A 21,856-nucleotide genomic window follows, 5' to 3' on the forward strand; every position below is an offset into this window, starting at 1 on the left:
CTTTCATGCTTTTTAGAAGTTTACTTTACAGTTTACTTTACTTTACAGTTACTTCCAATCATTAATGGTGGCGGGGGCATTTTTTCCTCAATGCTTAGACAAACCTACTGACTTTATTGATCTAACCCTCATTTGCATGCCACTGAAGGGGTGGTTTGACTGCCTGCCAGAAAAAGGGACTAAGATCAGGTTTACCCATGGCAAGCTAGGCCTATATGGTGCGCAGTGTATTCCTCCTCCCATTCACAGAAGTGATGTTGATATCAGGTGAGAGCTCAGGGGGGAGCGGCGGGTGATCTGACACTGAGAGAGAGAGAGAGAGAGAGAGAGAGAGAGAGGGAGAGAGGGAGAGAGAGAGAGAGAGAGAGAGAGAGAGAGGGAGAGAGAGAGAGAGAGAGAGAGAGAGAGGTGTGGATTAGAGGATGTGTGTGTATGAGTATGGCAAGTTTGTGGCTTTCTGTTTTCTCCCCCAGAGAGTTCTCCCTTTCACTTCCTCCGCAGGTGTGTAACCCGGCCTGGCCTAGGCATTTATGTAACTCATCTGTCCCCTCTTTTCTGACAGGCTTCTTTGTAAAATGAAACCTATCTGCTTGGTTGAAATGCACCCTATAATATAGAGCTCAGGGCAGGCTTTTGCCCAGTTCTTCTGTTACGCTATTGTTGCGAGACCTGTCCCATTGTTATCTAGAGTATTTGTGTGGGTATGTAATATGTGTGTATGTAATATGCATGGGCTTGGATGAGGTAAGTACGCAAACAGGACTGGTGTGTGGGTGTATTCACAGGCAGAGGTCTGTTCTCAGTAGCCGTGGCTCGACATCTTTGTATTGACCATTCAGCTTTTGTGTGTGTGTGTGTGTGTGTGTGTGTGTGTGTGTGTGTGTGTGTGTGTGTGTGTGTGTGTGTGTGTGTGTGTGTGTGTGTGTGTGTGTGTGTGTGTGTGCGCGTGTGTGTGTGTGTGTGTGTGTGTGTGTGTGTGTGTGTGTGTGAGAGAGAGAGAGAGAGAGAGTGTGAGAGAGTGTGAGAGAGTGTGAGAGAGAGAGACATTAAACCCTTATTTCTGAGACTCAGCTGTGGGAATGATTTGTGGGGAAAAGAGTGTATAGCCTCCCAGCACAGCCTGAGCCTACCTACGCTTTTTGTGACGGACAGGTTTTTGCTCTGTTTGATAGTGGGGTGTACTGCTGGCACAGCAGTGGATACACGTATTGCTCACCTCACCTGTGTCCTCACCTCACCGAGACAGATATCACATTGCTTTCATCTATTGTGTGTGTGTGTGTGTGTGTGTGTGTGTGTGTGTGTGTGTGTGTGTGTGTGTGTGTGTGTGTGTGTGTGTGTGTGTGTGTGTGTGGATTGTCCAATACACTTGTACTTGTACTAGACTGTGACGTTGTGAGAAATCTGATCACTGTCTGCTTTATGATAAGTTTGTCTACCCCAACTCACAGAATATGTTTTTGCACAATTGCCTTTTTATTTTTTTCTGTAGTTTTTATTTTACTCGCCCCTGACTATTGCCAAAAAAGTTTCTCTATTCTATTTACGCTATTGTGTGTCATCATTGTAGGACTGCACGATTATGGAAAAAAAATCATAATCACGTTTATTTGGGTCAAAAACGTTATCACAATTATTAATCACAATTTTTTTTGCTGATTTTAAAAAAAAATATAACAAGATGAAATATAACCAAGAATGAATTATATACGGGATGAGCAAAATAAAATGAATTGTAATAATTATGTAAAGGCAATAGCACGGAACTTGTGTGCACGGTGGACAGATTTCTGGCCAGAAACACCAGCCTGTCAGTATGTACTGGCTTCAAGGACGCTCTTGAAGGTAGATCACTATTGCCACGATTAAATCCCGAGTGAAATCACGATTTCGATATCACAATTTATCATGATTTTCTATTATTTTTGATTAATTGTGCAGCCCTACATCCTTGTGGCATTATGCAACAGCAGCGTTATAACTAGCGATGTAAATAATAATCAATAGATCGATGTATCGATCCTAGAGCCGAATATCTTATCGAATTGTATCGTATCGTGGGCCTTTCTTCAGTATTGAAAATAATGGAATCGCTGGCCCCTGCTCAATGTCCTAGGTCAATAACAGAGTACAAGTGGAAAAGTAATTGGAAAAAAAATCGAATTAAGTATTAAAAATGATCAGATCTCTGCCTTAAGAAATCGATATCGAATCGTATCGTATCGTATCGTCATGGAGGCTGTGATTTACACCCCTAGTTATAACCCAACATATCTTATCACGCTCATACAGTATGTGTATGTTTTGAAGAATGCTACATTCCAAGCACTTGTGTTGTGTAAAAATGCATGCTGATGCCATGGGACCTGAGTTGTGTAGTGTGTGTTTTTTATGACGTTCTTTATGTCCATGCTTACGGAGCTTATGTCTGTATATGTGTCCCCAGTGCTGAGGCGCCTGCTGTGTCTCTGCGTGTGCTCCATGGAAGACATTGTGGGGGATGGCCGCACTGAGTGACGAGCAGCTACCAGCGCTGAGAAGCTGCTGCAACTATGGACTGGACCGGCAGCCTGCCTGATAGAGGCTGAACACACATACACACACACACACACACACACACACACACACACACACACACACACACACACACACACACACACACACACACACACACACACACACACACACACACACACACGTGGCAGTGCCCTCTCCGCCTCCCTCCTCACAACTTGCTGGACTTCAGGTAAGAACAATGGAGCTAATTTTTACAGTTTTAATGGTGGGGTCTTTGTATTTGTTGTACGTATAGCCTTACGAGGTGGTTCGGTTTGGATGGAATTTACTTGTAAGAAAATATAGATTATGATGGCATTATATAGATAGGATTGTGTGTGTGTGTGTGTGTGTGTGTGTGTGTGTGTGTGTGTGTGTGTGCACTCCCTGCACATGAACAATCTCCCAGCAAGTTCTCTGCGACTCAGCTTCACCCTTCCAAATCTGCTATGAGGCTACGGTGTGTGTGCTTGCGTGCGTGCGTGCGTGCGTGCGTGCGTGCGTGCGTGCGCCGGGTGCCGGGTGCCATGGGAAGTGAAGGTGAATGAGCGGGATCCTGTTACTCTTTCCTCCTCCCGCATGCCTACAGCTTCTGGCTGATCATGTGACTCTCTATGGCCCCCACATAGAACAGAACAGCCAAAGCACCAACCCCAACCCCCAACCTCTCCTCGGCCACCCTCTGCCTGCCTGCCTGGGCAACCAGTGTTACAGTACTGTAGTCCATCCTCAACTCTGCCCTGCTCACTCTGCTCACATGTACTGTACTGTACTGTATGTCTCCTCTTATTCACACACAGCAAACAATATCTCTTGCTCAATATCACTGCTCTGAGTGCGCAATCTTGCTGGAATTTCACATTTCTGTGGTGGCACATGGACAGGTCAGAAAGCTATGCGTTTTTTCACAGATGGAATTCACACACACACACACACACACACACACACACACACACACACACACACACACACACACACACACACACACACACACACACACACACACACACACACACACACACACACACACACACACACACACACACACACACACACACACACACACACACACACACACACACTGTCTGTTTTTCTACAAGAACAGGAGAGACGTCAGCATCGCCTATCTGAGCTGAGATTTTTTTTTTCTGTCCTCACAAAGGCCCCATACAGTAGTAGTGTCAAACTGAGGTAAGGCCCTTTCTGTGTTGGTTTGTGTGTCAGTGTGTGAGGAGAAGAGTGACCGTAAACTTCCTACTAAATGTTTACAGTAAAGCAGCAGATGCATAAAGCTCTGCGGTGGCTCCCAGGTTTTTTGCGCCGCTCATTGTTAGTAATAAATGATCACAGTGTATAATAATAACATCCAAAATGGCTACACGTGTCAGGGAAAGAATGGTCACATCAAGGCTGCACTTGTCTTCCTGTGCCCCTGTTATGTGTGTGTGTGTGTGTGTGTGTGCTCCCTGACTGCTCCCTGGCTGTTTGCAACTGGTCACTGCACACGAGAGGGCATGTAGCAGGCAGGCTACGTTTTTTCAAAGTAGGGGGACTAGCTGGTGGTCCGTCAGGGGCCAGGCATCTATATATACCCCAACGAGCGGAAGAGTGTGGAGAGAGAGAGAGAGAGAGAGAGAGAGAGAGAGAGAGAGAGAGAGAGAGAGAGAGAGAGAGAGAGAGAGAGAGAGAGAGAGAGAGAGAGAGAGAGAGAGAACGAGAGAACGAGAGAACGAGAGAACGAGAGAGTGAGAGACTGTGAAAGAAAGACTGTCAGTGAGGTAAATTTAGGAGAGTGGTGGTGGAGCAAGGTAGACAGAGTTGAGGAGATGAAGAGAGAGTGGGAGTCAGTGAGAGAGAGGGAACTGTAGAAAGATAGAGATGTATGGATGGGAGAGAGGTGGTAAAGGTAGGAGGGGTGTGTGTGTGTGTGCGTGTGTGTGTGTGTGGGGGGTGCTCCTAAAATAGCATCAAGCGTGCTTCTTCTGGAGTGCTTCTATGAATGCCTGGAGGGCCTTGGGTGGGGGGCGAGGAGAGGGATCCAACTGACAGCTCCCGAGCAGACTGGAGACTTAAAGCGAAGTAGCAGCGGGGATTGGGGGTGGGGGGTAGTGTTATTTTAACCCCTCGCTTGGTCATATCCGGCTCAGCTCTCTTTTACACACATACACACACACACACACACACACACACACACGTACGTGTATCTACACTTGCACTGACTGTACATCACACATATATGCACGCTGCCATTCTCATACTGAAATATATACTGTAGTTTATATATCCACATTTTTACATCCTTTCACCTTTCGTACATTATGCATACATGCTCTGTTTCTCACACTCACTCATTCACGTTCATATAAAGGCGTACACACACACACACACACACACACACACACACACACACACACACACACACACACACACACACACACACACACACACACACACACACACACACACACACACACACACACACACACACAGGCACACACACAGGCAGACATCAACTTGCACACAAACCCATAGGGCCATGCCTTCTGACATTTCTCCTTTCGCACTCCTCTCTTGTCTCTCTCTCATATTCCCTCCCTCTCCATCCATACGGGAATCACCTTACCACACTCAAGGACACGCAGCATGCCTCTCTGGGGAGCATTTAACGTATTGCCCCTGCATGGGCCCAGTGTTGCCAGATTGGGTGGCCGCTTGCCCAATTGGGCTGCTTGGGATGGCCGTCTGCGGGTAAATGTTTTTAAAACTGGGCATTGGGCGGGTTTAATGGCCATAGAAATCAATACAAGTTGGTTCAAATTGGGCGGGATTTCGCGCCTCTTGGAGGTTTTTGAGCATTGTTTGGGTTGGAAATGGTCAGCCACATCTGGCAACACTGTATGTGCCCACTGCAAGCTGTGTGCTGAATGGGGATGGTTGGCAGGGCTAGGTTACTGCTTTCTACCCCCCCTGGAGCTCTCCATCACTGTCATTACCATATTATACAGACAGTTTATCTGTCCTCTGTAGCTCTCATGTTTCTTTTGTTTTCTATTCTTGATACGTTGTACAGATTTTGTGCTGTGGGACATTGTGTTTGTTCTGTTCCATTCAGTTCGGAAGTATTCGTGTGTGTGTGTGTGGGTGTGTGAGTGTTGGTAGGTGTGTGGGAGAGAGAGATCGTTGTAAATGTCTTATTTACATGTTTTAGTCTTACTGCACATTGGAGACTGGTCAAACACAATTTCCAATTTCTGTGCTAACCCTGTTACATAGATTTTTGACAATAAAGTACACTTGATTGACTTGAAGCAAGCTTTTAGCTCCTACCCCAAAGGCCTTAACACATCCAAGCGATGACTCAAAGTCGTAGTTGTGGAGCATTGTGAGTTGGTGTAAGCAGGGGAAGCTGTGGTTGTTTTGAAGTTGTAAATTACGGGTTTGCTCTGAGCTGTGAGAGCTAGATGCCAGCATGTTTTAGGAAAGCTTGTTATTGTTGTGTGTGAAAGATGATGTTGTTTTGAAGCGCATTGGTTGTGTGCGTGTGCGTGCGTGTGTACGTGTATGCTTGTGTGTGTGTGTGTGTGTGTGTGTGTGTGTGTGTGTGTGTGTGTGTGTGTGTGTGTGTGTGTGTGTGTGTGTGTGTGTGTGTGTGTGCGCGTGCGTGCGTGCGTGCGTGCGTGCGTGCGTGCGTGCGTGTGTGTGACAGTGTTACAAACTACTTCAAACAAGTGTCTAAAGTGAGCACGTGATAAGGTTGAGGCACTACTGGCAATTCCCCTACCTGCGCTACTTGCGCTACACACAGGGCTTGTGTAAGGCAACACTTAGTAATGTCTTCCATGCATGACCCACACTGTGCCCATCTTCACTATCAAGTACTTGTCTCTATCTCTATTAGTCTTAGACCTCTGTCTTTTTCTTTTTTTCACCTTTATTATGATAGGACAGTGTGAGAGGAGACAGGAGACGAACATGAGAGAGATATGGGGTAGGGTTGAGAAATGACCCCGTCCGGACTCAAACAGGGCTCCCCATGGGCATGCAAGCCCCAATGTGGGGGGCTTAGCACGCTGCGCCACAGCGCCCCCTACACTTGTGTTTTTATACTGTACACACTCTAGAGAAGGGGCTACAGTTGCACCTCCTGGTTTCCATTAGACTAGGTCATCACTACTCGTAAGGTGTGATGTGACAGTGTGACAGTATTCCTGTAAACAGTATCAGTTACCATTTCAGTTATGAATTTCTCATACATGTTTGTCCAAATATTTACGCTTCATTCAGAACAGTCAAATGAAAAAATCCTTTGACACACCCACCAAACCAACTGCCTGTTCGTCCGTCACTCTGTCCGTCTGTTGTTTCCACTCTGTCCGTCTGTCTTATCTCCGATGGCTGTCCCAGTGCTCTTACTGTCAGGCGGAAGAGACGGTTACAGATTGACAACCTGATCAGGCTACAGCAGTGGAGTGGAGTGTGTGGCTGAGCAGGCCCGATGATGCAATCCCTAAGGCCTGTACACACAGCACCTCTGTTCCTGCATACACCCACGCACGTCCGCTCACACTGCCTGCTCTCTCCCTGACACACTCACACACACACACGCACACGCACACGCACACAGACACACACACACACACACACACACACACACACACACGCACTCACACACTCATACTCACACAGACACAATGACTAAGATGACACGCAAACACACAATAGCACCTACTACACATGCTCAAACACACATACGCGCTCGCATGTGATGTCAGACTCTCTTGTTCAGTCATCCTTGATTCATTAACTTTCCATCCGTGCTGCAGCCACCTACACATTCACAGGCGGAATGGAGAACACAGACTACCCCAGGGGCCTGTACTGAGAGGCTGGCTCAGGAGTAAACCAGGTTACGTTAAGGGGTAAGTCATCTAATAGAAGAGCCCGGAGTTTCTTAAGAAAATGAGTACGCCAGGCTCTTCTATTAGATGATTTACATACCTCTTAACTTGGTTTAATCCTGAACCAGTTTAACTAAACCAGGTTAAGTTAAGGGGTAAGTCATCTATTAGAAGAGCCTGGAGTCCTCGTTTATTAAGTAAATGAGGACTCCAGGCTCTTCTATTTGGTGATTTACCTCTTAACCTGGTTTACTCCTGAATCAGCTTTCAATGAAAATGAGTAAGCTTACTCCAGGCTGTTCTGTTAGATGATTTACCTCTTAGCCTTGTTTACTCCTGAACCAGCTTCTTAGTATAGGCCCCTGGCCTAGTAGACCCATATTTACATGTACACATGTACACAATACAACTGCAAGGCCTTCTCATTTCAGATGTTGGTATACAGTGTGCATGTGTGTGCATAGCGTGTGTCTATGAGCCTTTTGCCTTCTCCCTTCCAGGTCAGTTTTCTATGTATCATGGTATTGGTAGATATTTATCAGCCAAAATAAATACACAGCACATAAAGTAGTATGTATTTTATATGTAACGGCACTGTTCTATTTTAGGCCACGTCTTTCAAGCAAGCAATCATTAACATTTTGCTAAAGCTATATTCTACAACGGAACACACACACACACACACACACACACACACACACACACACACACACACACACACACACACACACACACACACACACACACACACACACACACACACACACACACACACACACACAGTGTTTTTTTTCCTGGCTTTGAAACACTGTCCTGAAGAGGGTCCCATAATCCTTTACTCTCCTAGTTAGACAGAGGCTGGTTGGAGAAATCTGAAGTCAGTGACATGGCGGAGCGTGACGCACAAAAACAAACAGGAAAACGGATGTAGATCACCTTACCACTGAAACTCTCATACCTTCATACGAAAACCCACAAGCATGCGCTCGCGCACGTGCCCAGTGCCCACACACACAAACATGGGCCTACCTCGGGTTCATGCTATCAGACTGCAGGATACTGGGAGATGGTGATACAGTGGTGGGACTGGACACCAGGAATGGCTTTCAAGAACAGTGAGATTGTTTTCACGCTTAGAATATTTCTGTCTACACATTTTCACTCAACAAATTGATGTAGTGCATTACTAATTGATTTGTGGCTTTTCTCAGCACTCTCTGCGCCATCTCAGTCTGATCTCTATGATGTCCTGTGTGTGTATGAGGCCAGAGCCATGTGGCTGTGTGATGCTGTGCGTCATCGCCACCTAGTGGTGAGGACTTGTGTTCCACAGGCATGTGACCGGGTGACTGGATAGCAGTGAAGGATTAGTATGGTGATGCTGCTGGGCAGGAAGGGGGCGACAGCCGCACAGTGACTGCAAATATTTCTGCACATGCTGAAAGTCAGGAATGCATTATTTATTAAAGGCTGAGTATTTCACGATACTACATGAAGTGTGCTATACTCTTGTAACCAAATGGTTGATGTGTCTGTTGGGATGTTTCTTCATAATTCATGGAATACATTGTACATGAGAGAGAGAGAGAGAGAGAGAGAGAGAGAGAGAGAGAGAGAGAGAGAGAGAGAGAGAGAGAGAGAGAGAGAGAGAGAGAGAGAGAGAGAGAGACTGAGGCAGAGGAGTGAAGTGCGAGATGAGAGTAGTGACAGAGACCTGTAGCCTGCTTGTGTTCCCTGTAGCCCGCCTGCGTTCCCTGTAGATTGCCTTTGTTCCCTGTAGCACGCCTGCGTTCCCTGTAGCCCGCCTGCGTTCCCTAATAGATCGCCTTCGTTCCCTGTAGCACACCTGCATTCCCTGTAAAATGCCTTACTTCCCTGCGGCCTGTGTTCCCTGTAGCCCGCCTGCGTTGCCTGTAGCCCGCCTGCGTTCCCTGTAAAGACTCCTCTTTCCTGACTATTTACTTGACCAATTTCTGAGCTGCCCTAGCCCCAGGCCAGACTCTTGACATGGTGTGTGTGTGTGTGTGTGTGTGTGTGTGTGTGTGTGTGTGTGTGTGTGTGTGTGTGTGTGTGTGTGTGTGTGTGTGTGTGTGTGTGTGTGTGCGTGCGTGTGTGTACTCAACAAAAAAACAAACAAACAAACGAAAAAGAAAAAGAACTAACCCTTCTTTGCCTCTGCACTTGCTCTGTATATTTCCTGTACACTTTGTATCTGCTAATGATGTTGGTTATGATTATGTCCTTGTTTGTAAGTCGCTTTGGTTATAAATCGTCTGCCAAATGCAATGTACAGTAATGTAGCCCACCTGCGTTCCCTGTAGCCCGCCTGCGTTCCCTGTAGCCCGCCTGCGTTCCCTGTAGCCCGCCTGCGTTCCATGTAGCCCGCCTGCGTTCCCTGTAGCCCGCCTGCCTGTATTCCTTCCCTGTGCTTGCTGCTGGGCATAGGCTGCTGACGTGATGTCATGACCACATCCCTGTTGAGGGTTGTGCTGTGCCATTGGGTGTAACTACTTTGTATGTTCTGCCTCCACCTCCGCCTCTTCTAACTCTCCTCTGCTATGAAGTAAAGGCTGAGGTCATGTCTGTGTGAGGACTGGTCATTCAGCAAGCCACCAACCCCACAGAATTGGGCAGATAAATGACTGCGTATTGCATTAGGAGGTTGCATGTGTGTTTACCTTGAGCGTGTAGTGTGATTGTGTTGTATATTCTATGATAAATATGTCTTAACTAAGCTAATGACTCCACTGTTTCGTGAGCGTACAGCCCCACTGGTAGCATGCATGCATAGCCCACTTTATTTATGTATATATTTTTTGTCGTCAAGTCACACATGGGTACAGGTTTGTCAGAGACACAATCTTCCCTTTCCACTAGTCTCTCCCCTCCCCTCCCCAGTGTAATAACGCCCACCTGTCTGTCTGTCCTGTGGGCTCCTGCCCCACACTGCTCTGCCCTCCACCGCAGCACCGTCTCTGTGGCACGTGCCACTCTCTGGCCCACAGTTCCTAGAAAGGCAGATTTGGCCCTGGAGGCAGAGGGATTAGTCCACGCTGCACGGTGCTCTGCACCCGCACCGCACAGTATTTACAGAGGATTCTCTCACCTTGCTAACCCCCCTTTTATTTAGCGAGCAGGGCGAAAGCTTTCTGGGAAGTGTGGAGGATGGGTACAGGCATGGGCATGGGCTTTGCTGTTGCCTTCGGCCTGGAGGATGTTCCTGGTGCTGGGTTAATGTCAGTGCCCCCTCCCCTGCATCCGAATGCCCTGCAGGGCACCTAGGTATTAGTTGGGCCAGTGTGCGTGGCACGGGGATGGGTATACAGGTTTGAGAGAATGACTGCCTCCATTTTTCGAGCACTTGCCAAGGTCTGACTAGAAGGAAAGCGATGATGTTATCAGTTTTGTAACTATTGACAATGGTCTGGGTTGAGAGCCTGATTATTGAGAACAACTGTTGACACCTGCAATGAGGGGTTATTCTCCGGAAATTGTATGTACGGGGTGTGTTTTGTTTGAAGGGTTTCAATCTAAAATGTCACGGAAAAATAAAAGCAGTGGGAGCAGAAAATCCTGGTTGAAGCGGACTTTTTCTCTTTTTATCAGGTCATTTGTTTGTCCTGCTCTGGGGTCCGACACCTGGATGTGCGGGCTTTAAAGGGACAGTTTGGTCAATTTCAACATGCAGTTGTATTGCTCACGCTACCCTTGACTTGTCAGTACCTGGTGATGCCACATTTTTCGGCTCAGCCCTTTCCGAGATATGAGCAATTCTAATGGGGGCAGCGTTTGTTTACATTTTTAAAAAATGAAACATAGGCCAACTCCAAATATTTTCCCAAAAGGTACTGCTTTCTGCTAGTTGTCTGCTGATGTTTTATAACCTTTTGGATGTTTTTGGGAATAAATAAAAATGTTTTTTGAAATGTAAACAAAGAGCTGCCCCCATTACAATGACCAGGATCTCGGAAACGGCTGAAGAAGAAGAAGAAAAAATCTCAGGCACTGACAAGTCCAGGGTAGTGTGAGCATTACAACTGCATGTTGAAATTGACCAAACTGTCCCTTTAACCTACTCTCTGACTAGAAGGAAAGCCAGGAGTGAGAGACACTGTAATGAATTGTACTGGGCTGGCACAGTTTTACAATTTTGCATTGCTGGGGTACATTTCTCAACAACATCGTTGCTAACTAAGTCAGCCACTTACTTGGTTGCAATGCAATTTCCCATTGGGATCCTGGGGTCATCCCTATGTTCCCCGGGTCCTATGTTCCCCTCTACCGGGGAACATAGGACCCTTTTTTCAAAAAAGGGTTCTATGTTCCCCACTGCTTCAAAGTATACTGCTGCCACGTGGCAAAGTGCAGGTTGCTGTTGCAACTGTGACAGGTTAGGTTTAGGGATGGTTTTGGTCAGGGCACAAATTGAACACTCAGAAACATTGCATTGCGACAGGTTATGTTTAGGGATGGTTTTGGGAAGGGCACAATTTGAAAACTCGGAAACATACAATGCGGAGAACTTAGGACCCTTTTTTCAAAAAAGGGTTCTATGTTCCCCGCTGCTTCCAAGTAGACTGCTGCCGCATGGCAAAGTGCAGGTTGTTGCTGCACCTCTGACAGGTTAGGTTTAGGGATAGTTTAGGTCCGGGCACAAATTTACAACTCAGAAACATTGCATTTGTGACAGGTTAGGTTTAGGGACGGTTTTGGGAAGGGCACAATTTGAAAACTTGGAAACATACAATGCGGGGAACATGGAACCCTTTATTAGAAAAAGGGTCCTATGTTCCCTGTTCCCATACAAAGACAGGGGAACATAGGACTCGGGGAACATAGGTACGCTCCCGGAATCCTAGTAGGTTGCTAACTGGTTAGCAACGATGCTTTCGAGAAACGGGGTCCTGGCTGGTTTTACACTAACGTGTACATTGTTAGAATATTCCGCTCCCTCTTCAGTTTCTCTCCTGTGTCCTCCTCTCCCTCCCTGCAGCGGAAGCATATGGAGAGGATTTTCCACGGCTGAGAGATTAATGTTTGAGATATGAGTGGGCACGTGCCGAGCAGTCAGGCTGGCTGACGCATCGACAGGGTCGCATGTAGATCAGGCCAGCAGCCGATGAAATGAAGGATAAGAGCAGAATCAGTAATCAGGGGAAATGAAACTGTAGATTAACTCCTAACCGCCTCTCAGTGGGGTAGAAAGCACACTGGAGGACAGTAGGTAGTTCCACCCAAGTTAAGTCGAGTCAGTTTGAGTCCACTTGAACTTTGTGAAATGACAAAATCGCTCTCATGGAGAATTTCACTAAGCAGGATGAAAATGTTTTAAATCCAGCCCATATGAAAAATCTGACGGAGATCTCTGCACATTCAATCAAGCTGCAGTGTTGAACATCTATTTCCTTGGATGAAGGTTTGGCTGTTTGGAATATAGGTCCAGATGTGCCCACACACTGCTTATGTACAAGTGTGTCACAAGTGTGCTTCATTGAGCTGAATCAGTGCAAGATATAAAGCAATAAGGCAACTGGGTCGACATAAGGCAACTGGGTCGACATGTTGCTTAATTTTTTTATTTGCTTATTTCTGATCGTATCTGATGGCCTTATACCAACTGTTTGTCCCATTCAGGCTCAGTTCATCTTCCCATGCATATTCATCCCCTCCATCTGCTGACAAGCCTTGAAGCCTTTGGATACGTTGCTGGATGCCAACGGACAAATTATGTGTCCTACATGGCTTTTAAAAGACCAAGTAGCCAGTTTTAACAACTTCAGAAATTGCAGTGTCTGCACTTAATGGTGATTGTGCTTGGCACCTGTTCTGGTGCTTTTTTGCATTCATAATGTTTGAGGTTTTGTGGGATTGGATGTGTGGTTGGGCTACACGATTATGGAAAAAATTATGATCACGATTATTTGGGTCAAAATCATTATCACGATTATTAATCACGATTATTGATTTTTGCTGATTTAAAAAAATACTATATATAACAAAATGAAATATAACCATGAATGAATTATGTACAGGATGGACAAAATAAAATTAATTGTAATAAGTATGTAAAAGGCAATAGCATGAAACTTAGGTGAACAGATTCCTGGCAAGAAACACCAGCCTGTCAGTATGTTCTGGCTTCAAAGACGCTCTCGAAGCTAGGTCACTATTGCCACAATTAAATCACGATTGAAATCACGATTTCGATATCACGATTATATCACAATTTTCGATTATTTTCGATTAATTGTGCAGCCCTAATGTGTGGAGACGTTTTTCTTATATACAGTATAGTATATGAAGCGAGTGGGGAGAGAGGGAGACGGGCAAGGGTCGGCAAAGGATCCGCGCTGGAATCAAACCCGGGTCAGCCGCGTAGCAGAGTTAGTGCTACGGTAGGGCCGTGTGCAGAGGTAGGGCCGTGTGCAGGATCATTTTGTTCGCAGTCGCTTCACCAGCTTCTCACTGTATACATATGCATGTAATTAAGTGCTGTCTTCTTGAGGAAGATGAACGTGAATGTGAAGTTGATGGGCAAAGAAGGGAAGGTGAATGAAAGAGAAGGGGGCGCACCTTGCATTGAACTTGTTTTCTTTATTTTTGTGCACAGACGCGTTTCGGCGTGTGCCTCCCTCAGTGTGCAACAATGTAACAATGTGTAACCCACACTTAAAAGTAGTGAAAGTAGGGAAGGTGACATTGAAACCAGGAGCGTTTCTCTTCCCCCGCGTGCCAGCAGATGCATGAAGAGAGACCCACTGCTGAGAGGGAGAAGAAGCCTATACAGTACACTACGCAGGCCAAGCTTGGGCTGCACTAAATACATTTCCCATACAGTACTCTGCGGATTCTGAGACGACAGGGTTATGCCCCAGGGACAACATTGAGGGCTGTTTTAAAGCTTGTGCTGGTTCGCCGGTCACCCACGAGCCCTCGTAAAAGAGAACAGCATGATGGGAAAGCGACGGCCCCTCGGCGGTGCGTCGGAATGCTGTTCACGCCACCCACGACCCACCCTCTGCTGGATTGGTTCCCCACGCTGGAACGCTTAAATGATTTCCGAGCATGCCAATGGAGAAAAAAAATAAAAACTTTAACTGTGTTTATGTCCATTTATTTGTCTTGGGAAGAGAGTAGTGCCGTCAGCTCATAATGATTCTGTTATTGTGGAGAGTTGGGTGTTTTTCCAAGGCTAGTAGGCCAGTCCAGTCTAGACTTGCTCAGCCAGCCCAACCCAACCCAGCATGACTCGACTCCACAAGGGTCACAGCACTCGTGCCCACACACCTAGGTCAGGTTCCCATCTCTTTCCATTTTGTGTGTCGGTGCACTGGGTTTCTTTATGTGTGTGTGTGTGTGTGTGTGTGTGTCTGTCTGTCTGTCTGTCTGTCTGTCTGTCTGTCTGTCTGTCTGTCTGTGTTGTATGCAAGGGTCCACTAGGGTCACAGCACTCTTGCCCACACACCTAGGTCAGGTTCCCCATCTCTTTCCATTTTGTGTGTCAGTGCACTATACATGCCTGAGTTTCTTTGTGTGTGCGTGTATGTGTGCACGTTAGGGATGTAACGGTACACAAAAATCACGGTTCGGTACATACCTCGGTTTTAGGATCACGGTTCGGTACATTTTCGGTACAGTATATGGGAACAAAATAGAAAACCATTTTCTTCCTCAGCACGTTGTAAATTTCACCAAAATATTGTCAAAATACAATGAAAAAAATGAAATACATTCAACCTGCTACTTTGGGTCGGAGATTTCATCAGTGTAAGAAATAGTACTTCAAATAGTACTTCTCTTCAAGGTTTCACAAAGACCAAGCCTCTACACCTGTTTTTTCTTGAATTCTCTGTCAGGGTTCTGCACGAGCCTCTGCATGTAGTAGCAGCATAATGTAAAAACATGAACAGAGTTGCCTTTTACTCAACCTTTCGGTACTCGGTACAGCGCTGTTCGATTCGGTACAGGTCTTTTCGGTACGATACATCGGTTCGGTTCGATATTGTTACACCCCTAGTGCACGTGTATATGTGTACATGTATGTGTGTGAGTCTGTCTGTTTGTCTGTCAGTGTGTGTTGTATGCGTGCGCGCTTCTTGGACTACATGTGCTAGTAGCGGGAGGGCGTTTGCTACTGCTGTACGGGCCGGGTGCACGACACGGGGGAAGCTGGATTTAATGACGCGACCGTGGACTGATTCTGGAGCCATCTGGTGTGTGTGAGCTAGAGAGACACAGAGGGAGAGGGATGCTGATAACCAGACTGGACGCATGGAAAGGAAAACAAATGAAACGGGGCCACGGGTGTTTAGAGCCGGTGCTGTGGACGCCATCTTGACATGGGCTGCCTCTCAGATAGGGGAGGAGGAGGAGGTGGAGGAGGCCTGGAGCCTCAACAGATAGGAAGAGATGAAATGGAAGGAGAGAATAAGAGATAGAGCAGTGCCGCCCCCCCCCCCTCTCTCTCTCTCTCTATGCTCCTTTTACACTCATGAACTGGCACACTGCCAGCTGTGGGGTGAAGACGAACTGGCCGGAGAGAGAGGATGGAGAGAAGTTCAGGATGAATGGATGGAGAAGAAGGGAGGCGAGGAGGTAATGGAGCAGAGTTGTGAACTCTAATGCTCTGAGCAGCCTGCCATCTGCAGAAATGTAACGTTTTTCTTTTTTTCTCACCCAAGAGCCATTTAGAGGAAGGCACCCTGTGACATACAAACAGAAGCATGCATGATACTGTATAGGATTGTTATAGGTCGGGCAAAGAATGAGGCAGAGCTTATGGCCCACTTTTTCGTTGCTCCTTGATGACACAGGCTGACCCGCTGTAGTCTGTGATAACAGAAAGGGGGGGGGGAGAGAGAAGGGGGGAGTGGTTAACTGTGAGCATGCAGGAAAGCTCTGCCGGGTGAGCAGGAGGGGCCAAAGCTAATGGAGGTCAGATATTAAAGGGAATCATTAGAGCTGAATCCCAATGAATAGGCAGCCCCATGCTGAGAGGGGGAAGAGGAGGTGAGTGAGGAGAGAGAGAGAGAGAGAGAGAGAGAGAGAGAGAGAGAGAGAGAGAGAGAGAGAGAGAGAGAGAGAGAGAGCAAATGTGATGGAGTAGAGAAAACAGGACAGAAAAGTCAAATAGAAGCAGAATTGAGGGTGGCCAGTGAAAAGTACAGGCTAGATTTGTCAGAGGAGTAAGGATGACTTGGACTGGGGGACAGACAGACATAAATGATGTGTGTGACGTGTGTGCGTGCGTGCATGTGTGTGTGTTTGTGTGTGTGTTTGTGTATTGTGAATGGAGATCAGAAGAGAAATACACCAGTCCACCCTGACCCCACCCACTGTCAAAGCCGCATCATACCTCCCTACCCCCCACAGATCCAGATGTCCTCTCCATGAGTGCCTACATGCCCCCCACCCCATATGCCGCTTTCACCGCTGTGTTTTTCTCTCTACTCCCCTGGATTAAAATCCTCATTAAGAATCCCCCCTCCCCTTTGCTTCCTCCTCTCTGCCGGCGAGCCGCTGCGCTCCCATTGGCTGGCCACCTCAAGACCTCTGCTTGTTGTAGGGAAATGCAGCGACGAGGTTGGTCCAGTGTCGTCGGGGGCAACCATTCAGCAAAGCCCTGTTTGAGCGGCTAGCTAGGGATAAAAATAAAAAAGAAAGCAGGTTTACAGAGGAAAGGAGAGCCTGGAGAAAGGAAGAAGAATATTGTTTCAGGACAAAAACGAAGGAAAAAGGAACAGGGATACAATAGGATTACCATTGTGGTGGCAAGTAAGCTGTCAAAGCAGGACTGCTTTTACTACCACAAAAAAGGAAGAAAATAGGGCTTGTGTTGTGAGCTGGTGTTAAGCTGCATGTCCAGTGGAGCCGCACAGCTGTTCTGGAGATGCTGTCACGAGGAGGAGGGAGTCTGCCAGAGAAGGAGTGAAACGGCGGCCAGCACAGAGATGTCGAGAAGGGGGCACAAGCTCGTCGGAAAAGGAAATACTGTACTGTACTGTTGCCTGGACTGAGTGAAGGTGAATCAGAGTGAGAAATGCTGTGGGCATAGAGAGCAGAGCAGCAGAGAGAGAGAGAGAGCGAGAGCGAGTGAGGGAAGGAGAGAGAGAGAGAGAGAGAGGGCGCTGCAGTGTTACAAGGACAGCATGCATCAGCATTGATCCAGCAGACGCGGGCGGCTCTGCTGAGTGTGTTTGCAGCTGTGAGAGACGCACTGTGTACAGTAGACGTGCAGACAAAGTCAAGCTACACCAGAAGAAGGACGCAAGGCAAGGGAAGGCAGCGATGACGATCCATTGAATGTGGAAGGCCTGCGAGTGAGCTCCAGGGTTCTCTCCTCCTTGACCAGTCCACCCCCCTGATCACAGCGTCCAGTGAGGCCTGCACAGATGAACTGGAACATGGGCGACACGGCCGAGTACCAGCGGCTCCCCAGCGACGAGGACGAGGTAGAGGTATACCCCGAATTCCAACTTAAGTTGTGATAGGCCACCGCTCATCTGTTTTTAGAAGCTGCAGGATTCAGTTGAAATTTCTGTATAAAAAGGAGACAATCCGCACACTTCAGGTCTTTTTTTGTGCCACGAATGCCCCGAATGCCCCGAATCCCACCCACCAACAATGGCCCTGACCGTACAGCACCCGGCTGTTCCTGTGTTCCTGTATTTAGGCTTGGGTTTGAGTTTTGGGGATGCCCGCCCCCCACAAGGGAAGCACATCATGGGCACTGCTACTGTACCACTGGGTCCAACTCTCCTGGCACCGTAGTAGTGTCTCTGCTCTGTGCACGAGTTTTGAGTCTTGGCTCTGTTACCTGACTAGGATTTAACAAGTGGTACTGTTGGTTCTTTGGAGGATGTCAGTGGTGCGTTTCTCAAAAACATTGTTGGTTACTAAGTTAGCAACTTACTTGGTTGCAATGCAATTTCCCATTGGAAACCTAGTAAGTTGCTAACTGCTTTGCGATGATGCATTTGACAAATGTTGTCCAGTTTTGTTATTTGTTGAGAGGAGATAAAGGGCAATGTTTTTATGTAGTGGGCGTGTATGCTAGCTGCTGGTTGCAACACTTGTTAAATATATTAATTCTGTGTCAGTGTGATACACTCTGATGTGTTTTCTCACTTTTGTTTTTACCAACTTCACCAACATGAGCACCATAGAGATGTGGAGGAAAGGAAGTAATGTGAGATGGTACAAAAGCAGTGGACTACACTAGTGTGTGTGTGTGTGTGTGTGTGTGTGTGTGTGTGTGTGTGTGTGTGTGTGTGTGTGTGTGTGTGTGTGTGTGTGTGTGTGTGTGTGTGTGTGTGTGTGTGTGTGTGTGTGTGTGTGTGAGAGAGAGAGAGAGAGAGAGAGAGTATAGCTGTTCCTATGCCAGTTTCTTACCAAAATGATGACATACCTGTGTGTGTGTGTGTGTGTGTGTGTGTGTGTGTGTGTGTGTGTGTGTGTGTGTGTGTGTGTGTGTGTGTGTGTGTGTGTGTGTGTGTGTGTGTGTGTGTGTGTGTGTGTGCTTGCTTATGTCTGTGTATGACAATGCAAAGACAGATGACTGAGCATCGCACTTTCTGTTCCCACAAAAAGAAGTATTACCTCATCCATCCCCCTGAGAGAGAAGGCCTGATGATGTTTCATATCTGGGGAAATGACGCTGACCTAATGCCTATGTCACCAGACTCTCTTCCCACTCTCTCTCTCTCTCTCTCTCTCTCTCTCTCTCTCTCTCTCTCTCTCTCTCTCTCTCTTCCTCTCTCTCTCTCTCTCTCTCTCTCTCTCTCTCTCTCTCTCTCTCTCTCTCTCTCTCTCTCTCTCTCTCTCTGTGTCATTGTATCTGCTTTGGCTCATACCCCTTTCCATTTGATGGGAGTCCTCTTGTTTTCCCTGGTGCTCTGGGTAAAAGGATAACCAAAGGCTGGCACTAAGCTCCCTCATCCCTGCTCCACTCCACACCCCCAGCATGCCCTCTGTGAGCACCACCACTACCTACCGTAACCTAGATGTTGTGGAAGTCTTTTCATTTGAGCCTGTTTTCCTGAAATGTAACAAAAAAAGTGATGGCAACTGATGGGGTGCATTTCTCGAAAGCGTAGTTGTTAGCCAGTTATCAACTTGGGTAGTTGTCAATGGGAAATTACATTGCTAACAACAAAGTAGCTGATGTAGTTAGCAACTATGGTTTTGAGAAACTCAGCCCTGTTTTTTTATAACTTGGTTGGTGGGACTGAAAAGTATGTAGTCATACAAGTAATCTACTGTGTATGGATTGGCCAGCTTTCATGGTATGAGTTTAATCTGTCAGTGCATGTTAAATCTTGGTTGGTATCACCAGCAGTTGGCTACAGTGTAGTTCGTCTGACCAATTAGCTGTACTAAAAGGGGCATTTGATTCAGTAAATGGTTGGAGCGGCAGATGAGTAACAGACGGTCTATTTTCTGAAGCTTGAATGTCCGCTTTTGTACACAGCGACAGCAGTATGATACTGTCTGTGTGCATAGCCTGAATTATATAGCCATAATGTATGGCCTTTGCAGAATAGCAGGCCGTGCAGTGGCCCTTGGTGTAACAGTATATGGTATGAGCCGGCAATTAAACACACGCTGCACTCCGCCATTGTTATTTTAAACCTCGGGGCTGTATGCCGGCTCACGTGATGACAAATTGTTTTTGATACTCTAATATGGAGTTTCCAGACTACCGATGTCAGCCCTCCGGAACAGTACCTGTAGCTTTAGGACGCTGCCTGTCTCCCAAAGCTGTGTATTGTTAATCGCTCAGAGAGCACAGCCCATGAGGAGGAGGTTGAGATGAGTAGAGGAAGGACGGGTGAGCAAAGTGTGTGCGTGTGTGTGTGTGTGTGTGTGTGTGTGTGTGTGTGTGTGTGTGTGTGTGTGTGTGTGTGTGTGTGTGTGTGTGTGTGTGTGTGTGTGTGTGTGTGTGTGTGTGTGCGAGTGTGTAGAACATAGAAAATGTGCTGTTTAGTTAGGCCCATATTTACTTTCCACCTATGTGCAACCTGTATGTGGAAATTCATTCAGGTATATCCACCCACATACTATAGCACTAGTGATTCTATATTTTTCTCTACATTATCATTCCCATTATCCCTTGTCATGCCCTTGTCATACCTTTTTGGCAAACCTCACGTTTTCATGAATGAATCTGATCACTAACTGATGGATTGGTTATTTGTTATTGTTTGGTCGTGAGGCTGCATTGATGCTACTCCACATTGTACGTCTGCTGCGCCCTAGTGGAATATCGGTGTATTGCAAGTAGATGCCTTCGTACCCATGGGCCTGATTGTGAAGGCCAGCTAGAATCACATGCAAGTGGTACAGTAGATGGAGCCACACATTACTTAAGTTATGACACTTTGGGTGTTCTTGAAATGTCTCTAGTAATTCTAGTAATTCTAGTCTAAAGTAATTCAATGAGTTTGGAATACGCATGTAAAAGCACCTTAAAAGCAGTACATTCTTAACATTTCTTCCATTTGTGATGATTAGTCAAGTTTATATTTTTGTATTTCTCTCTTATATATCAGGATATGCATGCTATTTACAACTATACTATACACAAGGCTTTCATTATTTGCTGTATATTATGAGGAATGCACTGTTTGTTGTGTTTTTGTGTGATACAAGCCCAGCATGTGAAGGTTGTTCAGTCTTGTTTGTGTTGTTCTGAGCTACGTGTGAGGGACACTAAGACCATGGAGTGGCGTGTGGGTTTGTCTTGTCTAGCATGTCTCCCATGGCCGAGGTGTCAGATGCAGAGCCTCTGTGAGAAGTTTGCTCATCCTCTGCCAATGTGCGAAGCCTCATCCCTGCCAGAGGTTACGGTAGGTCAGCCAGTGAGGAGGCTGTCCAAAGTGGAGGACTGTAAAACGCTGTCAGGAAACCTCTTCACTTCAGATCGATGATAAGCGTTGGTTCACAGAGATCCAGAGAGTTGTAACAGCTGTTATGGTAGGGTGTGTGTATGTGTATTGTTTCATCTGATTGATAATCCTTATTTAGGTGCCTCCCACTCGTAAAGCGTCAGCTGACTGTAACGTAATGCAATGCATAGTCAGTAAGTATATGCTCCGTGCAAAGATATAACCTAGCTTTGATGAAAGGATTTTGGAAAGCTTAAGGCGAAAACATGGAAGGATGCTTCTGAACGTATGTTTTATAAGCCATCTTGGGGGTCCTGCGTGTGGCGTGTGGACCTTTTCACAGTATCTGGAGACCAGTTTATTCTGCAGATGGTTGTGTTTATATAGTCTGGGGTGAAACAGTCAGACAGGCAGCGGTCCTCATCAGGGTCCACCCTCATGCAGCTGTTGGCTTTTCTTCTCTCTCCTCATCATCTACTCAGAGTTTGTATTATATTAACCCTCTTCTTGTTGTTT

General features: G+C 46.6%; 1 protein-coding gene across 3 annotated transcripts in view; it reads left to right on the plus strand.

The window, feature by feature from the left end:
• Positions 1-2,614: 2,614 nt before the first annotated feature.
• The window catches only part of tnk2b (tyrosine kinase, non-receptor, 2b), a 62,121-nt gene continuing 42,879 nt past the window's right edge, over positions 2,615-21,856 (plus strand). For 2 of the 3 annotated variants that reach the window (XM_063218862.1, XM_063218864.1), the window contains exon 1: positions 16,696-17,911. In XM_063218862.1, the coding sequence (XP_063074932.1) occupies positions 17,846-17,911 (66 nt within the window). In that variant the 5' untranslated portion in view covers positions 16,696-17,845. Of the gene's footprint in view, positions 2,747-16,695; positions 17,912-21,856 lie in introns of those variants that run through there. The other variant, XM_063218865.1, reaches the window with a different exon arrangement.

This window comes from Engraulis encrasicolus, chromosome 16 (genome assembly GCF_034702125.1).
Source record: "Engraulis encrasicolus isolate BLACKSEA-1 chromosome 16, IST_EnEncr_1.0, whole genome shotgun sequence".
Lineage (NCBI taxonomy): Eukaryota > Metazoa > Chordata > Actinopteri > Clupeiformes > Engraulidae > Engraulis > Engraulis encrasicolus.